General features: G+C 40.0%; 1 protein-coding gene across 1 annotated transcript; it reads left to right on the plus strand.

Annotated features, from left to right (window-relative positions):
• The first annotated feature begins 21,243 nt into the window (after positions 1–21,243).
• LOC125899844 (E3 SUMO-protein ligase KIAA1586-like) lies at positions 21,244–24,624 on the plus strand. The gene is made up of 3 exons (XM_049594422.1): positions 21,244–23,405; positions 23,526–23,847; positions 24,092–24,624. Exons 1-3 carry the CDS (start codon positions 23,286–23,288, stop codon positions 24,502–24,504), a joined length of 855 nt encoding a protein of 284 aa, XP_049450379.1. The 5' UTR covers positions 21,244–23,285; the 3' UTR covers positions 24,505–24,624.

Below are 24,624 nucleotides of genomic sequence, written 5' to 3' on the forward strand. Positions count from 1 at the left end.
TCCTTGTGTAATGTGTTTGCTGGGGGTGGTTTTGCTCTTGCTCTATTAGCACACTTTATCACTTCGAAGGAAGTAGGCAAAACCACAGATATAATCTGTCTTAAGCAAGCTGCATGATTAAGACAGTCTCGACAACAGGTTGTTCTCTTTCAAATCCTTCATGTCTGATCTTAGATGTTGGATGTTGATAAGTTTAACCTGCAGAGCAAAGCTGACGAAAACAGGAAATACTTTGATTAGGTGATATGATTTGATGGTGTTATAAAATGTTCTTTTGTCTAACCAGTAAGATGCTCTGCTATGTAATAAAGCAGTTTATGGAGTCAAAAATAACCATTTTGCTACCATAATCACAAGAACAGTACAACAAAGCTACTCTCATTTGTATTGTTTAAAGAGTACATGATGTTTTTCAGTCTGTTTTCAGGTTTAACATCGCACCGAAATAACCCTTATCAAAGAAGAAGATAAAAGGTGAAACGTTTCCATTTGCGTTTTACAAAGTTGATCATTTTATTCAGTTGCGCTTTCAAGACCTGTTCTTCACATTTTTTTTAACTGTACGTCATGGACAGGTGCTTCAGTGTTTCCATTCATGGTTTAAAATTAGTCAAAATGAAATTTATATCTGGGGTTCCACAAGGCCCAGTTATTGGACCATAGCTCTTCAATAAAAAAAAACAAGTAAAATGTAAACTTTTCGATTTCTCAGGCTCGTGGCTGTGTGTACGTGAGCATCAGCGTTTCTAATTTCCCTTTTTTAAAATTTTGTTACTGTTGCATTTTGTTGTACTTTAAGATATTCCTCAGTACATGCAACTTGCCGTATGCATTGCTATGCAATGTAAAGCATATGAAGTTAACCTACAATGAAATGTGCTATATAAATAACATTTCTTTGCCTCTCCATTGCCTGAAACATTGATCAAAACTAACTGTTATGTTTTTGTATTGCACTGTGTTAACCTATGCCACAAAACTGAGACATTGATGCTGAGCCCTTTCATAATGTGGCTTTCTTAAATGTGACTTCTTGGTATATTGCATGACCTCTGTGTTTTGATTATACTGATGACAACAAAATCTAATTTAGATTCATGAAGCATTTGAATATGAAGCAAGTGATGCACCTTGTAGTCGGAGTGTTAATGAACTCATTGAAAAGTTGAACAGAAGCTGAGCAGAAAACAAGTAAGCCTTCAAAAAAGACATCACATATTCAAATGCTGTTTGACAAAGCTGCCAATTTATTCCAGAGAGAAGTCCTAAAAGGCTGACAAGATAATACCAGAAAGATGCAGCCACAAAACACTGTGTTTTGGAAATGTAATGAGCAATCATATAATATGAAGGTATATCTGGTATTTTATGCCAAGGTATTACATCTTGATTAACAATATTTAACACCTTTTGAAAGATCCTTGCCTGTTTCATTTTTGACGTTCCACTGTGACTGAATAGTGTTCATTCAGGGTTGTGACAGACTTCAAAAAGCAGAACATTTGCAATTTGTATTACTTCATATATGATGACGAACACTATGACAGTCACTCAAAAACATGTTTATAGAGGTGAATGCTCAGTGACCTCAAAAAGCTTCCGCTATCCAACCAGCTGCCTCCAGAGCTCTCTTGAATTTAAGCATATTTTAACAAAAATGATAAAAGTAAAAGAAAAAAGGATCAAGACTTTTCATCCAATGATTATATTATTATTATCATATTTATATGTTTAAGTAGCATTAAAAGCGAAGGATTTTAATAATCTTTAACTTTTAGTAATTTGATGAATACAGACCTCGATTCTCGGAATAGATTCAGACTCACACAATGGACGTGCATTGGCATATTTTTCTATTCTTGGATAATCATACCTATCTTTTGTAATATGGCTGTTATGTGTCCAGCAGAGGGCAGCAGTAGTCCTTATCTATGTGTTTACTGCTGCAGACCTTCTCTGGGACATACTTTCAAAACGATTTTTTTTATTTAAATCAAAGTTTTTATGACTTTTCAAAAGAGCAATTAAATGGTCACTCCACCATTTACACACATGAAGATCAGTTATCTCATCACAATGAGAGGACCTGCAGCACAGTCTGTAAAAGCAGTTGTATAATGTCTTAAGTGGCTCTGGAGGAGCTGCACTGTTTTTTTCTGGGGTTTTTTTTTCTGTTTTTACCAGAATATCTGCATAAGAGACTGGATGTTTGGGGTTTGAAAGAACTGAGCATTTAGGAAGTAGGGGTGAAATATAAGATGCTATTGCAATATGGAAAATGTGAGTTCCAGTGTTTCTGGAGCTTTACCCAGAAAAGTCAGGACCACTCAACCTCTGCTGTCTCTGCTGACTCTGCTGTCTCTGCTGACTCTGCGAGTCCCCAAACTTTATGGGAGTGCAACACTAAACTGCCAAACATAATAAGACAAGAAAATGATATGTGAAATAATCCTCAACAAATATGAAATAATTCAATAAAAAAAAGCAACCACAAGAACACAGTTACAGAAATCACAAATTAGATAGCAATGACACACACATTAACACATAATAAAAAACAATATTTATGACTGTAAAAGCACTTACAATGAAGAAAGCACAGCAAGAGAAAGGTAAGGCACTATAAGCACTGAAAACATTTAACATGGAAAGCATGTAGCACAATGTACCTTATTTTCGTGTGTAGTTCATTATAAACTTAGAACCTAACACTTTTTAATGAGTACTTTAATAAGTAAGCCATTGAAAAGTAGGAGCCTAATCACAATTATTTACTAAATACTCATAACCTACTAACTGATACTGATCATAAATCTCCTCTAAGATATATTATCAAAATTCTGACTGCATCACAAATGTCTCAACATGATCTGAATTTGGCAGTCATCCATAAAAATTAGAGAACCACTCCAGCTGGATGAGCGAGCAGGAACGTCACCATTGTTATCAAGTAGGCACCTCCCACCACAGATGTTAAAGTGACTTTGGCTGACATCACCATCACAAGGCTCCCTTACTAATGAATCCTAGCAACCCTGCACCACCTTTCTACTACCTGCTCTCAGCACTAACTTAAAGCAAATGTTTCCAAATATAACTCTGACCTGTCCATTTAAAGACATTATTATCTTCTTCCATCTGTCAGACTTGGACCACAGGCTGCTCTAATCAGCACATTGTAGCCTGAAGGATAGGGCAGGGGTCAAATGTCATCCCTTGTCCCTCTGCCATTCCTGTGCTCTAACGGAGCAGTACAGACTAAATTTGAAAAGTTATAAAATTAGATAGTCAAGAAAGCAGTTAAAGGTCCTATACTGTAAAGGGTATATTTCCATTTTTTTTATTTAAAAGCAGGCATAGGTGCTTTATAAATACTGTAAAGTATCAGAAGTGCTTAAGCCACAGAGAAATGCACACAGGCTTGTGAGTGCTCATACTTGTGCAGTGGTGTGTTTGTGTCACTCTGCAATTACACCTCCAAACCTCTAGTTGACAGTGGGGTTTCTGTGAAGTGCTGTAAAGTTTAGTTGATTCTAAACACACCCAAAACACACATCAAATATGGCTTAATAGCGACAGCTTCAAACACAAGCGCACAAATTGGCTTCATTAAAATTTGCAGCATTGACAGACAAAGTACTTGTCTTTATCTGGACACATTTACCCCATAAATACAACATGCTATTGTTATTAGCACAAGCCTATGGCATTTTACATTGTATATATTAGCTATGCAACTAGCAGACTTTACTCATATGAAGCCAGGAACAACACCAACATTCAACAAACATAATGTTACAAAACTAGGCTCCATTACAGCTCAAAAGTTTCACTGACAAAAAAATTGTTTTATGCTAAACATGTAATACAACACGCTAACATTATTAGCAGAAGCCTATGGCATTTTACATTGTATAAATTAGCTTAGCGACTAGCAGAGATTTCCTCTACTCATATGACGCCAAGATGAATCACACACAAGACATAAAATGCTATTTTGTGGGGGCTTTATTGTTTCCACAATTAATCGTTTGTTTTCTGTGAAATAAAAGTAAATAAAAGCTTCGTTTCCACTGAGGGAAATGGTTTCAGCTCACAAGAAATAGACACCGTGTAGTTAGATTTCTGAGGAGATGCATGGTCAGGCTACAGCATAGAGTGACGGCATAGGCTCTACGTCAACGCACAGCCTACGCCATAGGTAAGGCATTGAGTCAACGCAGGAGCATTCTCACAGCCCATCAGCCCCCGATTTTTTGGCATTCCGGTTTGATTTGGGCGGAGGAGGCAAATTTCTGTTTCCGACTTCCATTTATATATAAGTAAATATGCTGAACCACTGCGATGGATTCAGAGTCTGCAGTGACGCCAATTATATTCCGCCTCGTTAGTTCACCGCACGGACCGTTTAACCTGGCAACAACTGCAGCCGGCTCAAACGTGATTGGTCAGTATCACGCAGACTACAAACAGCCTACAACAGGAAACCAGGGCTCTTCTGCTCCTCTTCCGGAGGCAAGATCTCTGGGGTTTGCCTACAGAGATATATGTATATAGAGACTAACGCAGGAGTATAACTCCCCCTTCAGTCATTCCACGACACCAGTGATGCCGCAAAGAGGCTGAGAGCACAGATGTGAAAAACCTGGAAACGCTGATGAATCAGGGCAAACTGTGTTTTTTGGGAGACAGGTGCTAAAACAGAGCATTTCAGACAGAAGGTGAATATATATGTATATATATATATATATATATATATATATATATATATATATATATATATGTTCTCAGGCAGACAGGATGATTAAAATAATGCATTTTTGGAAAATTAAAGAATGAAAACATGCTCTGGTAGAAAGAAACAATGAACAAGAATGAACCTGTAAATGAGCATACCAAGTATGAGACCTTTAAACCAGCTTAGGAAATCAAGCAAATGCAATTTGCTTGTAGAGGAACTGACCAAAGTCCTTGATGACACAATGGGTAAACTTTTAAGACACTTTCCTAAGAACTAAACATCAGGGTCGGATTATGTTTATTCCTCTGTGGATATAAAGCGGGCAAGGGGAAGGAACAAGTTGGGCAAGGAACAGTAGACAACAAGGCCTCTCTCTTCCTTCTCACACTCAGTTAATGTTTCCTGGCATTCATCATACAATCACTTTATTTATATCTCACAGTTCTGGATCAACAGACCAAACTTATGAGAAGTGTTTGTTCAACTGTATAGTCATTTTGGAGGATGTTGTTTGTTGTGCTGTGTAATTTTATGTTATACTGGAAGGAGTCATGATTATTTAGTCACCCCAGCTGATATAAATGAGGTGGGGTGTTGTATTTGAAGCCATAGGTACTTATAAACTGGCAACTATTCTATTGTTTTAATGAAGAGTGCTCTGTAGGAGAAAGGTCAACATCGCACTTTGGATCCCTATACAGTATATCACCATATGAAACTGCAGGTCCGTGTCATTGGTCCTCCTAGGAGACTGTCTTTGTAAGCATACGATGGAGCCAAAGTGGGTTACCCAGTAGCTTATTACTCAATGAAATAAATGACCCTGATGAAGGTTACAAGCCAAAACACATTGGTCTAACCATAAAGTTGTTCTGCATACTACAAGTGCTGCAGGAGTTTTATCTCTTCCAGCTCAGCAGAGTTCAAACCCCTCATGGTTAAAAGATGTAGTTAAAAAAGACTAATTTGTTCAACAATGTGGCTTAACTAGGCTACTTTAGCCACTAACTATCTCAAGCTCAACTCTAAAAACCCACTGTATGCTACCTGCCAGCTACCAAACAGCAGTTAGACACAGTTAGCAAATAGCTGGTGAGTATGATGTAGCATTTAGCAGCTAAAGAGCCATACATTTTCCTCGGGAGTTGGTGGTGACCAAAAATAGAGGTAAAAGGAGAGTGAATATTTACACTAAATTTACATTCATCAGGTGACCAGAAACACAAGTCCAAATGAATGCTTATGTTCCTCTGTTGGATGTGTGAATAAGTAACTATTGCTAACACACCAACCATATCAACTTAAAGGTCCAGTGTGTACAATTTAGTGGGATATATTGGCAGAAATTGAATATAATACAATAAGTAATGTTTTATTTAGTGTATGGTCACCTAAAAATTAGAACCATCAAGTTTTCGTTACCTTAGAATGAGCCATTGATATCTACATAGGGAGTGGGTCCTCATCTACGGAGATTGCCATGTTGCACCACTGTGTTTCTACAGTAGCCCAAAATGGAAAAACCAAACACAAGCTCTAGGTAGAGCCATTTGGGGTTTTTTGTTTTGCATCGTCAGCTTTAATTCGCAGCACATTGCAACCCCTGATGGAAAAACACAGATTTATTTATTTATATTTTATTAAAATCACACATTTGTTTTGGAGAGGAAGAGACTTGCGACATGCGGCTCACACTAAAAAAAAAAAAACCTAAACATCTGGATCAGAAGTCAGGTGAGCACACATTAAGTTATCAGAGAAAATAGATGAGCACACACTCGCGGGTGCTGGGATAGTGGTTCAAATGCGACATGCCAAACACCTTAAGAGAAACATTGATTTGCAATGTGAAACTGCTTTATTCAGTATTTTACTGGTTTTATTCACCGGATCTTTTAATAAAGAGGACAAGTCCTGTGCAGATAATTTGGGCCCAGTAAAAAACCTTGTGAACAATCAACACTAAAAATTCTAACCTGGAGAAGTTTCAGCTGGTTGCAGATGATACAGCTAAATTCTCCCCAGATCTTTTTTAACATTATTTTTTGGGCTTTTTGCCTTTAATTGACAGGACAGTGTGAAATGGGGAGCGAGAGAGAGTGGGGGGATGACATGCAGCAAAGGTTTGCAAGCCGGAATCGAACCTGCGACTGCTGCAGCGATGCATCGCCTCTGTACATGGGGCGCCAGTACTATCCACTAATCTTACACACTGGACAAGGTGATATTATATGAACAACCCACATAAAAAAAATTGTTATTATGAGTTTTTCTGCATTTTTTTTTTGTTTGTTTGTTTGTTTGTTTTTTTACATTTTTCTATTTAGGCGAACTGTAAACTTCATAGCATACTGCTGAAGCTGTAATGCTGTTGGACTGGACTTTTTTGTAGTAATTTTCATGATTTTAAATGTCAGTTTGATTTTGACACCAGAAGTTTCATTTCACCTCTTTATATTTCAATTATTAATTTGTGTACACCATGCATTTCTTTAGGGGCTTTAGCTGCCATGTTAATTCTGAATGACCTAAAATTTGTTCATCAGAAGAGGAAGTTTAACTTCTTGATTAGCCAACATTGTACACAGCTGTGCAGAATTAAAGCTGCTGTTTAAAATTAGTAACCTAATTATGTACAGGTATGACTGTGTAGAGATAAGCAAAAAGCAGGCCTACCAAATAGGTTATTACATTTCTTTGCAAGGTTGTGAGTGATGTTAGTAATGGATTAATATATTCAGGATTTAAGTGCTTTCTTTTTATAATTCATAAAATTGTGTTATTCAGCAGGACAGTCATAATAAAAATGTGATACTATTTTGATGCTCAAATGAAACATTCTCATTTTGTCCCTGGAGCTGCTGTGGATTCCAAAGCAGAGCTGGTGCACGATGTCTGTTTTACATAAATATAAGTAATAGGAGGAGCCAGCACGAAACTCTCACCATGTGGCAGCTCTTATAAAATCCCTTTTCCTCAAGCATTCATTCAAGGTCTTATTTCAGACTTTCCTGCAATTTTAACACCTCAATCTACAGTTACACCATAAAGAAAATCCAGCACAAAGACCAGCCTATTTGCCTCACGAGCTGTCTGTGTTTGAAATGGGACCACCCGGCCAACCCTCCCATCTACCGGCCTGCTCTGTTTGCTTTTGTTTTTGTCTGCTTGATGGCTGGAGATTAGCCTGTGGACACACTACTGAGAGGTCCTGTCTGTTTCAATGGGTGCTGAGTTGGGTGAGAAAACAGTAGCCAGTGTACACTGCTTGTCAGTAAAGATCTTTATTGTTGTGTCAGTGACACGTTGAGCCCGTGCTACCTGACATGTCTATTGCAGGTCAGCAGCTGTATTTTAGGAATTCAGTCTTGCAATCTGTGACAAACTTCCTGTCATTTTCTTTAAGTTCCTCATATTTTACTTGCGGTTATTGGTGCACAAGTGCAGCTGCAGAGTAGTCTTTAAAAATGTGTTTTATAGTTCATAAAGTATTCTTGACATTTTCAGCAGTTACACAGCACATTTTAGGACATTTACAAGGACATGTCCATTTTTAAATATTATCTCTGGATCCTTGAAAATCTAAAAACTCTTGACTCAGCACTTTTATTAATGTCTCTGCCGTGCAAAAAATGTCAGTCACATCCTTTTTTCTCTTCTTTTTTATTGAACGGGAACCAGCAAGAAACGGTGATAGGCTGCCTTTACCAAAGCCTGGCCTGCCTAGAGTGAAGTGCAATAGTTGTATGGCTGTTGTATGTTTTGTTTTTCTTTGTAACAATCTGTAGTAATAATAAAATCAGTTTACATCACATGGTTCAAGTTGGGTATATTATGTTCCACTCATTCACCCATTCAAACTGTGTTGGAAGTCAACAACATTTACAGAGGGAGTTTATAAATGAATCATACAGCCAGATAGGCCGCCAACACAGAAGGTACACAATAAAGCTTTAACAAGTTTGTGAAGCATGAAATTAAAGGCATATGTATTTGTAAATGGCCAATAAAGTGCAATGCTAGTATCTATGTTTATCGTCCATTAAAGTTAAGAAATCTTGTGGATTATATTCAACTTGACTGAAGTGAATTAAAGCTTGCTGACACAAGGGATTTGACACATTGTGGATGTAGAACGCAGACTCACAGTGAGTATTGCTTCAATAATATCTTTTTTCTAATAAGCTAGAAACAATGCAAATTATAGAGCTAAGTCGTTCACGTTACTTAATGCATGCATGCATTCTTTTTTTTAAGTCTCCCTATACAGTTCTTCTGTGAGCTCTGTGGTTGCTCTGTACTCACGTCTGTTTGTTTTTTTTTGGGGGGGGGGGGGTTGAGAGAAAGAGAACAAACTTTATGGACTTAGGATCTGGTTTTTATATGTACGATGACATCAGATGGTCTTTCTTTAGAATCCAAACTCCTTTTCATTCAATGGAAGGCGTGTCTATTGGTCTTCACATAAGGAGCCAGAGGCTTTGGGTTGGATTTCCAGGTTTATATTACACTCAGCATGATTCACAGCAACCCAAACCACAGCATATATATTCCAAAACCAAGTCTTAATCAAGGTCAACCGCTGTGCCATTTAGGATATTTTCGAGCATCCGAGTCAAGCTTAAAATAACGAGCCTGTTCTCTCACAGGGCAGAAAGGAGCCATGGAAATGTTATGCCAACCCACACACTGGGGGTGTTTTTTTTGCCTGAAACTGAAGGAAGTCTGTGTGTTTAAGTGGCTGAGAAAAAGCTCAAGTTATCTGGGTTTCTCTAACAAAGTAACCCTTTTGCCAACATGTAAACCCTCCTTGAGATTTTGGCTGCATTCCCCACAAAAACCCACTTTAAAGATATGAGTTTTGTTCACAAAGAGACCAGCTCAGGTGACTCTAAGTTCAAACCCAACAGCACAAAGCTAATATTGACCAACATCCAGCATTATAAAGCTGTACTGTAAATGTTTTGTCTTCATCATAGGTGCTCACCACAAATTCATACCTTTTACATCTTTAAATACAGAATGCTTTGTATAATTAATTTAATCTATTTAATAATGAATTGAATTTTGATATACCCTACATCATGTAATTATGCTTTAAGTTGCAGTTGGCTTTTTGGCCACTTGAGGGCAGCTGAACAAGTTGTACATGCAACATTACTTGCTCAAATGTGTTAGCAACATTAGCAATCATTCATCTTATTTCTAGCCACCTTAAAATGTGAGTCCAGCATTCACACTCCCTTTAGCTCTGTTTGGACAACCTGGCTCTTTAGCTCCATTATGTTTACTGGGTAGCTGTTAACTTAGGCTTCTTCACATTACACTTCAAACTCCAGGAAATGAAATGTACTTATTTAAAAGTTTGAGATTTGCCTTTTAGTTTGGAAGACTTTAGTAGACATTTAACAAAGCTGTTAATGTTCAGTGTCTGAATCTTGAGATGCTGTGAGCTGATCTGTGTTCTGCAAATGACAATACCACAAATGTGTTTAAAACATGAACAAGTACCCATGGTCTCTTTTTTGTCAGGCACATAGACTGTATAAAAGAAGTGGACATAGCCAGTGTGATGTCACTGATTGGTTTGTGGAATACTGTTTTGAAGTCTTGAGTTTGGCATTCTAACCATAGCCGTCCTTTTTTCTATGGGTCTAGAAGTGACTATATTTGAATGAGAGAGTGAAGCTATGAAGGAGTTAGGGGTGGGCGCACTCCCACCTATTGGGCAACCTGATTGCACCTGACTCTATGTCGTGCAAAATCAAAAACACAGACAACAGTAAACAGTGTCATCGATACGCATTGAAATGCTTCTCTCCTGACTGACAGGTCACTGTGGCCCTAAAGCATACTGTGCTTTATCATCTATTTTACTTCAAATAGGACCATAATTTACTAAATGCACATCATGCTGTATTATAAAAGACTGGAAACTAACAATTGAGACCATTAATTCAACAGCAAAATGTTTACTGGTAATTAATAAAGTGAGGAGAAAGTTCATTTTATTGTAGACTACTACACAATCAGTTTTCTTTTTGTAGTCAGTGGAGTTGCCCCCTGCTGACCATTAGAAAGAATGCAGGTTCAAGGCACTTCTGCATTGGCTTCACTTTTCACGTCCTGTTGAGACAAGAAACTTCATTTGATCCTTGTAAAGAGTTGGAATGATGTCACTGTACCTTCTGCCTTTCAAACAAACCAATATCAGGTTCTGTGATCAATGGTAAAATGTTTTTCCTTCTTATTTCAGCAGTTATATAAAAGGTATACCTCAAGTGTCAGGTGACAGAAAAACAGCTCAAGAGCAGCTCAAAAACAGATCAAGAACAAACAGGTTGGATTTTATGTAAAGGAAGGAGTGTCAGTGTTTGAAAAAAGGGTTGGTGTGAAAGCTTGAGTTTTCAAATGCGTAGCTAATGCGTAATTGTGATCCCTTAGGATCACAAGGCATTGCATGCAGCTGAAGATTAACAGGCTAGGTGGGGCTATGTGTGAATGCCAATGAACTCAGTGAACATCAATCTGACAAGTCACAAGAATTGTATTTTCATTAATATGAAAATTTTCTTTGTGCCTGTGGTCAAGTACATAATGTTGAATAATAATTGTCATATTGACTTAGCACTGGACTCCGCCAAGTGGTTGGATTTTTTTGATTACCAGAGAATGACATGGGTATAACTAATAGACACCAAACAAATCCCATAAGGCAACAGTCCAGAGGACACAGAGAAAGAAAAGCTGATAAAGACCAAGATTCATTCAGTGACCTGGAAACTGTATTCTTCTTAAGCCAGTGGAACCAGTTCAACCCTCTGCCTTCATAAAAGCAAATATTGACCTTTTCTAAGAAGAATAAGCATCACACTACGTACCAGCCATAATACATGTGCAGAACTTACACTACTGACACAATATTTACACAGTGACAGAGGCATAAAGGGATAAACAGGAGGTTACACAAATCTAATATTTCACGTATTCATCATTCACTCTTAAGCTCTCAGTGGATGTTTAGTATTTGGTGCCTCAACAACAGCATTTGTTCGCAAAGCTCATGACTTTGCACAGAATATCTGTTTAACAAGAGGCTGTTGGCGAGACATGTGTCTTCAGTTTATTGTTACCTCTTCATTGTTGGGATTGTTGCTGCGTATAACACCAAGACTTTTGTGTCTCTACAACAGCTTTACTTGAGCATTGAATATAACCCTGCAAAACAGGAGACATGACCTGGCCTTTCCCTCTGTGAAACACACATGCAGGCACACTCATGTACACATAGGCCGACAAGCTGCTCAGAAATAATAAAAACAGCTTGCCTTGTTACAGCCTCAGGCTTTTCTTGTGCAACCCATGAGTTCATGTTTTCTTGCTACATAACTGAGGCCATCCAGTCTCAAAAATAAGGCAATGTGTCCATACATGTCGGGACAGTTAAGTGGCCACTGATAGACAACAGTGCCATTGTGACATACTGGCGCAGGATGGAATAAACTAGAGCACAATATAAGAAGTTGTTTTCTTGCTTTAAATCGCACGAATGCATAAAGTAATGGGTGGAGCGTGCCCAATGTGCCAGGAAGGAAACCTTCCTGGCACATTGACTTAATAGTTACAGTAAGTACCTAGTTAAACTCCTGACTCTCCTCTTTCTCACCAGTGTCTGAGTAAAACAGTCCGCCACATTATTAAGTCGGGTTACCTAACCAAACCTTTACCACAGTGTTGTCAGATCATCAAACCATTCCAGAGGTGGTTTGTAACAGATTTGGAGAGCACAGACAAATTACGTCCTCCTACCAGTGGAGAAAGATGAGAAAACACTGCCATGTGTTGTCCTAGTGAGCAGTTACAAATGGTGTATTTTGTTTAAAGTGAAAACAGGCAGGTTGTACCTCATTATGAGGTAAATGTAATGGCTATAGAATAATGACACCATCAGCATTTAGATCAGCTCCCTTTTAGCTTTGCTTTCACTGTGCAACTCTGTCTGCCACCAGGTACAGTCTTCTGGGAAAATGAAGGCTCCATCTATCTATCTAATTGAATTTCCCCTCAGGGGGATTAATAAAGTATATTTAAAAAAAAACAAAACAAAACATAGAAGAGGTGTGTTAACTGTCGTGAAACCAACACAGACAGGACAGGGGCGTATTGTTTTCCTGGATAGCTATTGGTAGCTTTCCCCAGTTACCACTGGACAAAACCGGATACAGCATTGGAGGCGGGGCCCTGTTCTTTCCAGTAAAAGTTGCTCAGTTGTGCATGAAACCAAAAAAGTTGACTTCTGTGTATGAAATTATCTGGATCTTCTGCTCTGCTCCCATATCCTCGGGCCACTCGAGACTTTCACCTGCTGAACAGCTAACTTTTAGCAGCCGAGCAGCTAACTTCCAGTTTAGCCCTCTGCTAACTTGAATTGGGATACAATTATTTAATCAGGCGATTCTTGACAATTTTTGAAATGTTATTGGACCAAATGGATCAAATGCCAATTTTGCAGGGGGTTGTGATGCTCAAAAAAATATCCATTGATTTACAGACATCTCTTTCACTTTCTAAGTCTGTGGGTTGAAGTCTTTTTGGGCCCATCTGTCAGACTGGGGAATTGTAATTCTATGGTTTAACCACTATGTCAAATTGGCCTCAAAGCTCAGCGCTGTTCCTGGGGGCCTTGGTTACTATCCCCAGTAGTGAAAATGGCAGACTGAAAAAAACAAAGTGGGCTAACTGTGAAAACTCTACCTGATTGGTGATTGCTAGGCTCTGAGGAAAATAGAAAGTGATCCAGTTGTCTTTACAACAACTGCGGCAACAATAATACACTTGGAAACACTGGATTTTGCAGTAAAAGTGTCCTTAACTATCACTGACCTATCAAACTAAAGCCTAGTTCATATTACACGATTTTCACCCTGATTTTGCATCGCGGAGACTATCGTGATCTTTTGAATGTTCATACCTGGCAACGTGTGTTTATGTCAGTGGGAGTCTCGGCAACTGCTTTAGGACCTGTGTGTGCATGCCACAAGATTTCTCCACTGAGCCCTCGCCGACAGAGCCCCAGATAACGTGGTGACGACACATCGTAAAGGCATGGATATTCTATATTATCCTGGGTCCAAACACAACGCGCTCTGTGATCCTGTGGATCACCATTGTTGTTGTTGTTGTTGCTTGCCTGCCGGCTTGTCCGTGTTGCCAGATCTTGGGAGAGAAAAAAGCAACCAGGGCTATGGAAACAAGCCCAAAAGAAACGACTATCATGCGTTTAAATAACTTATTATACGTATATATATAGAGGAAGGTGACGTTTAGAGAGCAAGCCCAAATAAGCAGCTCCACTTCAGAAACAAGCCCAAAGTTGCGGCTAGTAAGCGGACCTGACAAGTGGTAACCCTGCAGCTTGTCCTCCTCACATTTCTTCCGTTCTCCTGCGTGCTGACTTGGGACGTATCCCACCTCTCATTGGCTGATGCTTTTTGTCAGTCGTGTCAGACTTCTCCAGTTTTCTAGCATGCCAGATATCCAGTCCCAGTCATAGACGGGGGCGACTTGCTCGTAGGCTTGTTCACACATGAGGACTCGTCCTGATAGACTATCTGCCTAACCACCTCCGACCCAAGGCGGCTCTCAAGCTCCTCTGTGATGTCAAAATTGCAGTGAAAATTGTGTAATGTGAACTAGGCTTAAAAGTGCCTGTTGTAATTCTGAAGGTAAATGTGTCTGTCTCGTGGATTTGTGGAGACCACATGCTAATGCTAATGTCACCACAGTACAGACAATGAGGGTTTTGTGCTCTTAAAATGCTTAGCAGACACATTTCATTTGTATGCTAACGTTACTTTTTAGAAATGCTAATGTTATCGGCTTTAGGGGGGCGTCTGTGAGGGGGTGAGGAGGTGCACATACAGGTCACTTACCTGCAAGACCTAACTTGCTACTGGCTGCTGTTTGTCAGTGAAGTGAAACGTGTCATGAAGACCATGGGTGTGTTCATAAATCTAATCTGACACTCTACACTAAATTGAGAGAGCTGCTGTTAGAAGAAAGAGAGCCTTCTATTTCTACATAACTTAATGAACAATTAAGTTAATCACACATTCACTCCACTCAGCGCTCTGCTGTTTCGAGAGCGTGGTGCTCTGGATAACTGAACAGCACATTTTAACAGCGCTTCAGATTTCCAAACGGTCCAGTTTGTGCCAGAGTGCGCTCAGAGTGAGTATTTTCGAACATACCCCATTTTTGAAGCCATGGGTTGTTATTGTGGGCTCTTCAGTTGCTCCTTGGACAAATAGGCCTCAGTCTTACGCTTCAGAATCCCACAGCTGTTTTGTGGCTTCACTGGAAAAAAAAGAAGCATAATGTTCCTAAATTTTTTGGAGGAGGACACAGCTGTTACTATAAATCTTCCACTTTGTTTTTATGAACAACCACCTCCCACCCCTTTTTTTGTCACACATGGGCAAATACTCACCACACAGATAAACAGAAGGATGAGTTTAGTCAAATAGGATGGACCCACTGTGTTAGTCTGCTGATGAGACAAGGTTTGCTCATGCTGTTCAGACAGTCTTTGTCATGTTTTGGTCCTTGCGCCAGAAACCACCAGACTCTCCCGGAGTTGGTAACCACACGTGACGCAGCATTTTAATTCTGATGTGGTCAAAGTTCCACCCAAAGTTAAACTCTTATCATTACATTCAATAACAAATAACGGATCAACTGTAACAGTATTCACACCCCTTACACAGAATTAATTAGATTACAATAGTGATCATCAAACAGCCGTCCTTTCCTAATGTTGATGAGAGACTGTGTGAATCATGCAGAGAAGTGTCATACACCATCAAATCAAATCTGATCAGTTGTTGAGCAATGAAAGCTGACTAATAACTTACTGTAAATCTTTACCAAGTTTGACGTGTACACTGGACTGTTAAACCTTGTGTTTTATGTTGTATATGACTACACTGTAGATTGTATATGGCAATGACAAATCATATTTGGCATATGTTTTCCTGTATGTTCCCTGATAATGACTGTTTGCTCCATGTAAAGTAAAACCTTATTGCATTTAAAGTTCAGTAATGACTTTCTACCAGACTCCAAGGCACCCCAGGCTTTTAATAAGCTTTTTATAGTTACACCACATCATGTCATTCTATAAAATAAATCCCATAATAAAGATGAAGACCCAGCTGGTTTTGATTATGTTCTAGGGTACAGTTTTTTCCCCCACCATTTTGACCTCACTTTAATGCCTCAAGCCTAAAACTAGTAAAGCTACTTATTGAGGAAAATGTTAAGATGCCAACATTTGTGATAAAGAGATTGTTAAAATCTCATACAATGGTGAAAACAATGCTGGCTTTATGTACAGTATTCTGATGTAAAGGGATCACAGGAAAGTCCACTGTGACTGACTGACTGTTAAAATTGTATGCTGAGGTCCACCAGCAATGGCGCGTTCAGGCTGTTCTCATGCACTGTTTATATGTTTTCCTCCAAAAATTGTCACCAAAATTCGAATATATCCAAAGCAATCACGAGCCATCAATGATTTGGGAAGGCTGTGATCACATGGCCAATGTGCTATAGGGAAGAAAAGCTGAGTTGAGGTGGTAGGCAGGTCATAATACACAAGACTTTCCTTCATCAACCATGTGACCATCTGTAAATTTATGTTATGTAACTTTATGTTTAGTGGGTAATGTCATTTGCAAGGCACTAATTTGCAGGATATTAAACCATTGTGTATGCATTTTTGTAGGATATCACACAAACTGTTGTGTGATGATATGTTGACATGTTATAATGGTAACATAAATCTGACATCATTTTGTGGTAACAAAATTCTTCCTTTGGTTATCAATCAATTTTAAGCCTCCTATAGACTGTGAGATTTTTTAGTAATTTTATAAGTTCAGTGCAAGCTACACTGTGTGCCATGGATCTAATAAACTTGGATACAGCATCAAGTTTGATGTATGCAAACTGTACCATGACAGCGCCTACTGAACAGCGTACGATGCAATAGTTTCACATATTGAGTGTGCAGGGATGCTGCAGGAGTTGATACCTCTCCAAATGTGAAGCACAACATCGGGGGTCACATTATTAAATAACCTAAAGTACTGTGGGCACTATATACCGCCATGTGTCTGTATGTGTTTGCTAGCAGCTAGGTTGCTCACCTGGCAGCTGAAACTCCACTGCTATTTCCTTCCATGCTAACGCTATCATGGTAAGCGCTGGAGGACACATCATACAGGCAAGGATTCTGCTGCCACAACTCCACAAGGTTTTCCTCTTTGCTGGAATCCCACATATTCCTTTTATGGCATTTGCCTCCATGGTGACCTGCTATTTGTCTGTTTGTTTGGGTTTAGCACCAGTGGATCATTTCATACTGCATTTCTGTTGGTTGGTTTGTAGACGCAGGTCGTAATAGCAGTCACACTGTCAGATGGTCATTCCAAATTTCTGACACTGTTAGAATTTTATCACAGGCTGTCATTAATCGCAAGACTGTGACCACCGTTTTAGAGCCACGATGAAAAATATCAACACATTTCTTTCACGTTGGTCATCTTTCGTGTGGGACTCCCTAAAATCTCAGTGTTCACCGGGTTTTAAGAACTGTTTCCAGTGACATGTAGAAAATGAAACCGGTACTGGCCTCTTAAAGTGGAATACACCTAGCCAACCTGTGGAAATCGCCTATAACCAGAATTATTGTTTATGATGATCTCATGAACCTGACCAAAACTCCAGTTTCCTTTTTAATGTCCATTTGTTTGCTGCCATGCAATAAATCAAATCTGCTGACAAATGTATTGAAGAACTGATCACAGACACGAGAGTTTCCTGAGCAGTTGTTTAAAGTTGGTGTGAAGCTACAAAACTTTCTTCCTCAAAGGAACATCTGTTATTAGAGTAGCGTGTCATTCTCACCACTGGATGTCTTGACATTTGTAATACAAACTAAAAGGAGGAAATTCTGTAATTCAAGCAACAAATGGGAAGTGACTTTACAGACTATTCATTCAGTATTTAATTTCGTCACATAGGGCTCCTTGGCCTATCAGCACTATCCATGTGTTTGTGGGCAGTTTCTTCCAGTTAGGGCACTACAACGTCTGCAAGGTAATTTTAAAAGAGCAGTCAGGAGCATTTTACGTCACTCTCACACAATGGGTTCACAACAGGCTGTAGATGCTCCAAAGAAACCTGAAACCCTACAAATCCTACAAACACTTACCATCCTTGTCTACAAGTCAATGTCACTTTGCCTTTGCTTTTATGCTCATAAAGATTAAATCATTTGGTCTTGTCCTGCAAACCAGTGATGGGAGTTACGGCTCTTTCAGTTGAGCCAGATCTTATGTGTTACTTTCCGAGAGCTGCTCAAAAGTGACCTGCACAGCATACAAAAGTGAGACCATTTTGCCAATATGAGATACAATCATCCTTTTTTCTTGTCTTGTATTAATTTACAAAAGAAAAAGCAAACTAACAAACAGACACATCACTACTGCTACAGTATCTTAAGTCGTGTTCTGCTTACTAGTTTTTTATTACACTTTTAACCACATCTGCTAATCGTAAGGTCAAGAATGAACTTTCACACTTGTGTTTCTGCTTGGGTTTGCATTTTGAATTCCAGAAGCTCAGAAGAGAAGTGTTATCTGAAGAGGTCAAGTAAACGACTACTCAGTCACAATCACATTTAAATGCCCTTGTTTATGACCTCGCCTTCAAGATTTTAATCTCAATGAGATAAGGACTCTTGCGTCTGTTCACTCGCTTTGCATCCTGTTCTCTTATTTTCATGTATAAAGGAACAATAGGTTGATAATGGGGAGTTAAAAGACCCATGACTGTCTTTGTATGAAAAGTAACAGGTCATTTACTATTCCAATTTGAGAAGACTCTTGTTGAGTTCCCTCATTCCCTTGTGTACTACCAGAGCTGATCAGCCTGTGGATTTAAACCTGCACACGTAGATTCAGGAACCAGTCATATCCTTTAACGGCCGTTTCCACAAGAATGACACAGTTTGTTTAAGTAAGTCATCTCACTATTACAACTACAAGCGTCAGAAAATCTGCCTCTCATAGCCCAACTGCCGTCATGGTTTTCTGGCAGACAGTAATTTTGATCATAAGAAGAGTATGTGTAATTTGCCCCATCTAGCCCACATAGTCCCAAAAATCTCTTAAAAGTCTAACTTCGACCTAGTGTGTAAACTGTGGTGTAACAAGAAGCTGTGAGACCCAAAAAAACCTCTCATTTCATGACATCACCACTCAGATATGAGAGGGCAGGGCCTGATGGAATAAACACATGTGCAGGACAGGAACCAAGCTACTCTCGCAAGTGTGAGGACGAACCACTCTTCATCCAAATTCATGTTTTGAAACATAATACCTCCTGTCATACCATCAGTTACTTGGACTTGGATTTGAAAAAGGAAAAAAAGGTAAAGTTACCTGTTGTGTGTGATGATTGATGGGTAAAAAGACTCATAACTGATCCTACAAGATAATTAAGAATTTTCAAATGAACTAAATTTGGATTTAAGCTCAAATGAATCCACTCTGAAGTGATACAAAGTTCAGCCTTCACTCTGTATACTCATTCCTTCCAACACACAAATCATCTTTTCCTCTGCAGTCTCTTACTGCTGCTTTGATAGATTGTCTCATTTTCCTGTCATCCAGAGAAGAGGTGCTGTACACGCTGAATCAATGGTGATCTTAGCAGTTTTACTCATCCCATAATTCCACTCTGTCCAACTTCACTCCAAGACTTGGCAATATGGCTGCCAAGTCTCTTACGCATTTATGGCTCTGGCGCAGTCATGCTGACATCACCAGAGTACCGTATTTATGACAAAAAAGGCTGGAGGGGTTTAATAGTCTGAATTAAGGATGATTACTTTTATATGTGCCATTTGTTTGATGCTCAGTCATTCAACAAGTTAATAAGATGGCATATCTGGAAGACAGAAAGGTCTATAAAATGTTTCAGGCAGGCTGTTTTTTTGACATGACACAAGATTGGGTGTCTCTGGAAGTGAGAGGGGGACGAGCTTGAGTGAGTGCAAAGTTACAAAACCTCCAAACCAGATGTGGGCAGCTGGAGAGTTGAGTTACACGTGGAGTGTGTTAACGGAAAGTATCCATATGCACATGCAGAGATAGCTAAGTGTGTGGGAATCTATACTCCCATACAGTTTGTGGTCACTGGTGTATATCATGATGTTTTCCCTTAGCTTCTTCAGATAATAATGTATGAAATTATTTAACCATTTCCTAGCAAGTAGTTTCTCATGAGTTGCACAAGCTGCTGCTCTGGGAGTCAAAGCCTGAAAAACAACATGAAGAAAAGTGTTTTAGAGCTACTTAATCATTAAAGAATCAACTTTACTAAAATGTCACAAAGAAGTTTCATGAGTGCGTACACTGCTAATGTAAGGAAGAGTATCCAGAGATGTGTTGTAAGCAGCAGGGGTACACAGAGGCCATCCTCAATAACCACATTTCCTGTGCCTTGAAGTGTTTCTTTTTACTCTTTTTAAAAGAACTGCCTCTGCTCTTCAGCCTCAAGCACGTCTGCTCTGAGACGTCAAAGACTGCTCCTTTATATCCTGTGTAAAACTCTGCCGTAACTCACTCGCCCCTGTGAGAACTTGGACTTAAAGGACAGGGTTTGGTGAAGATATTGATGTTGTGTATGCTGCTGAGCTGGGATGACATGAAGAGGTGAACATACAAAGTGCAAATTAAGCTGGTGAAGTTTACAGGTGATTTGATTCTCCCTTTTCAAATGTGCTGGAGCCTTTATGGAAGAAAAGGCAAGACTAAAGCAGGATTTATACTTGTGCATCAGCTCTATGCAGAGCCTGCACCATAGCCTAAGAATGTGGCCTACACCACTCTGAGCATTAATATTAGTGCTGTGGTGTGGCCTGTATCACTCTGCAGTTATGCCTCCAAAACACTAGTTGGCAGCGGGGTTTCTGCTGTAAAGTTTAGTTGATTCAAAGCACACCCAAAACACACATTAAACATGGCTTAATAGAGACAGTGTCAAACACAAGTACACCAGTTGGCTTCACTATAACTTCCAGCATTCATAGACAAACATTTGTCTTTCCTCCCCTTAAATACAACATGCTAATGTTATTAGCACAAGCCTATGGCATTTTACATTGTATAAATTAGTTTAGCGGTTAGCAGACTTTTCCTTTGCTCATATGAAGCCAGGGTCATCAGCGACATTTAACAAAGGTAACGTTACAAAACTAGGCTCCATCACAACTCACAATGTTCACCAATAAAACAATACTGTCTTATACTAAACACGTTTTCCAATCAAATATAACATACTAAGCTCATTGTATTTACATTGTATAAATTAGCCTAGCGACTAGCGGACTCATATGACGCTAGGGGAACTGCCCATTGGTTCGACAACCCATTGGTCCGACATCCCATTGTTCCGACCATATTAAACCCATTGTTCCGAAGTCCGTTCCGAAATCATCATGATGCCCTGTGGTTAAGGTCTGGTTAGGTTTAGGCACAAAAACCACTTGGTTAGGGTCAGGAAAAGATCATGGTGTGGGTTAAAATGAAAAAGAAAGTGACAAACACATAAGCCGTGAGCCTGCTCCGCCTCAAGCCTTTCCCAGCTGACCCGGCGCCGGTCGCGGCGCACCATCAAGGTAGAAATACGCCCGCCGGGAGCCGTTCAGCACCGCGGACGGTCGGACTAATGGGATGTCGGACCAATGGGCTGTCGGACCAATGACATGGACCCGACGCTAGGATAAATCATACATAAGATATAAAATGCTATTTTGTGGAGGCTTCACTGTCTTCACAATTTATTGCCCCTTATCTGTACATTTTTAGTAAATAAAAGCTTTATTTCCACTAAGGGAAATGGTGTCAGCTTACAAAAATAGACAGGAGGTCTGCAAACCCAGCTAGATGTGGTGGCTAAGCTAACCATCTCCTCTCTAAGCTGAGCTGGAGTCACGTATAGTGCTGGCTGACAGAAATGTGAAGCTTGTGTTTCTTGCTGTGGTTATGAGGGCAGTTCGGCCTTGCGTTATAACATAAGGGGACTGCATCGGTGTAAACGTGTTGCTTCAGATACTGGCAGGACATAAAATACAATCCAGGAAGTCTAGTTTCATTAGTGTTAAGGCTTATATGATGACAAAACACTGCACAATGGTTTAGCAACTCTAAGATATGACTTTGAAAGTCTAAGAAATTAGCCTGGCAGTAATTTAAAATGTTTTAAGTGTGAGATATAAACTGTTGAAGAATAATGCTCATGTCAGAAAGCATGTCCCAAAAAGTGTGTCTGAAAAGAATCTGAAAAATACCCAATACCTACATCCATTGTTTATCTCCTAACATTCATGTAACAACATTACATTTTGATGGAAACCTGGCTTAAGATCTGGTGCTACCAGTCAAGGATTAAAACTAACGACGTCCCATCATCCCGGGGACGTAATTAATTGTCATCGGGAGGATCAATATTCTCTCTCGGGTCGACCTCAGGACAAGGAGAATTTTGTGGGCACTGACTTCATTTTTCTGTTTACGTTTTCAACACTTTCTGCGAACCAGAACGGTTCGCAAACGCGTTCGCGGTCGGTGGAAAAGACGATACCGTCACCAAAGATTCTTTATTTACTCTCTGCTGTCACTGTGCTGTGGTGCTCTACTATTGACGATGTTGCGCTGGCTGAAGCCTAAAGAGGGGCAGTCTGAGTGTACCCAACCCCAGCACATAGCCCAGCCAGGCCCCAGCCACCCAGTACGATATGGAAGTGATGGTGACCCACCTTGTCCCACAGAGCCTGAGGTAAGTCAGTAACGTTAACTACAGAATCACCACCACCATTCTCGGCAACGATACGATGCGCGCGAGTCTCGAGGCAGAAAGCTTTTAGTGGCTAACGATGCCAGTTTAGCACTAAGCTAGGAAGCTAGGAAACTACGTCGGGAAGAAAGATACTTTGATACCGATTGATACTTTAACCTCCCACACATTCAGACATGTTAATGCACCTTCTGATATTATTATGTAAGGAGATTCCATCACTTTCATCTTATTGTCTACTCTAGTAGTAACTGGTAAGCAGATTAGCATCGTCTGCTAGCTAGCTAACGTAAGCAGTCATACACAATTATACTGTATATATGGTAGTGTCAGCCTTTGACAGGATGGATGCAGCTGTGCAAGAGAAGTTGGTCAAACTATTCAACATCGCCTACTTCATCGCAAAAGAAGAGCAGCCGTTCACCCTATTCCCCAAGCTGATGACGCTTCACAAGACCAACGGTCTCGACCTTGGCTCAACCTACCACAACAACGTGGCATGCAACACCTTTGTTGAAGTCATAGCCTCATGCTTCATTGAAGACCTCAAGGAGGAGTTGCAAGCAGCCAGGTTCTTCTCTGTGATGTCTGACTCCTCAGTTCGGTGAAGGACCAGGAGATGATCTACTGCACCTACCTCGTGGATGGCAAACCAGTGAACCGGCTTATCCAGATTGTGACCCTGGATCACGCCCGTAGCCAGGGCATTTTAGATGCCATTCTGAAAGGGCTGAAAGTGGTGGGTAGTTGTGTTTACTTTTGAATGTATGAATGAAAGAATGCATGCTTCTATTGTATACATATTATACCCTAATGTGATGATACTAAGTCTTTTTAAAATTCCAACTTTATCACCAAGGTGGGGGTTCAAGAGGAGGACCTGAAGCTGCGTCTTGTGGGCTTTGGATGTGATGGCGCTTCCGTAATGCTGGGATTGAACAACGGCGTCGCAGCCAGACTAAAGCACCTGTGCCCCTCCCTAGTGGCGATATGGTGCGTCGCTCATCGGCTGGAGCTGACTGCGCTCGACTGTTTGAAAGTGCTTCCCCAGCTGAGGGAGCTGAACGAGCTGCTACGTGTCATCCACAAACATTACACAGTCTCTTCTAAGGCGTCACGGGAGCTGGAAGAGATCAGCAAGGCGATGGAGGTCTCCATTCTCAGGCCAGGGAACACTGAAGGTATTAATATAATAAAGATATGTTTATTATATTTTATTTTTAATTGAAAGAGACAGTGCACATTAATGAACATTACTGTAAATATGCCGGTTCAGCCAGGGAGGCTAGTCTTCAACCGTAGTCTAAGGCAGATGTTATGAGCACTACAAATAATTAACATTGAAAATATACAATGTTGATGATAATAATGATGAATTAAAACCAAAGTGAAACTGACTGTCTAATCTCTGCTGTCTGATTGCAGGTACCCGCTGGCTACCACACACATCGCATGCCCTGGAAGCCCTCATGAGGAACTACAAGCCTCTACTTGTACACTTTGAGAACCACGCCAGTGATCCCAATGACAGGGAAGCCAGTGCAGCCATGAAGGGGAGGGCAAGGCTTATACTGAAGTCTCTGAAACAGTACAGGACACTCCTCTTTATCCACCTCATGCTGGATATCCTTCAAGAACTGAAGCATCTTGTTCCAGAAAGACGGCCTCACACTCCAGATGGTCTCGGATGGGCTGCAGACAACATGCATGGTTTTTGTAGCTATGCAGGTGTAACAGCTCAGAGTCAGAGTTGTATGATATATTTGTGGTTTTTGGTGATGAAATTATTAAAACTGTTTGTTCATGTTCAATGCAGACAAACCCAGGCCCAAGGCTGAAGCGGTTCCTGACTGAAGTTGGGACTGGATCCATCTGGCAAGGTGTTGAGATCAACAGGACTAGCACCGATGATGACAACTTCAACAACATCAAGCTTTGCCTCACCAACAGGTTCTGTG

Source organism: Epinephelus fuscoguttatus, linkage group LG13 (assembly GCF_011397635.1).
Source record: "Epinephelus fuscoguttatus linkage group LG13, E.fuscoguttatus.final_Chr_v1".
Taxonomy (NCBI): Eukaryota; Metazoa; Chordata; class Actinopteri; order Perciformes; family Serranidae; genus Epinephelus; species Epinephelus fuscoguttatus.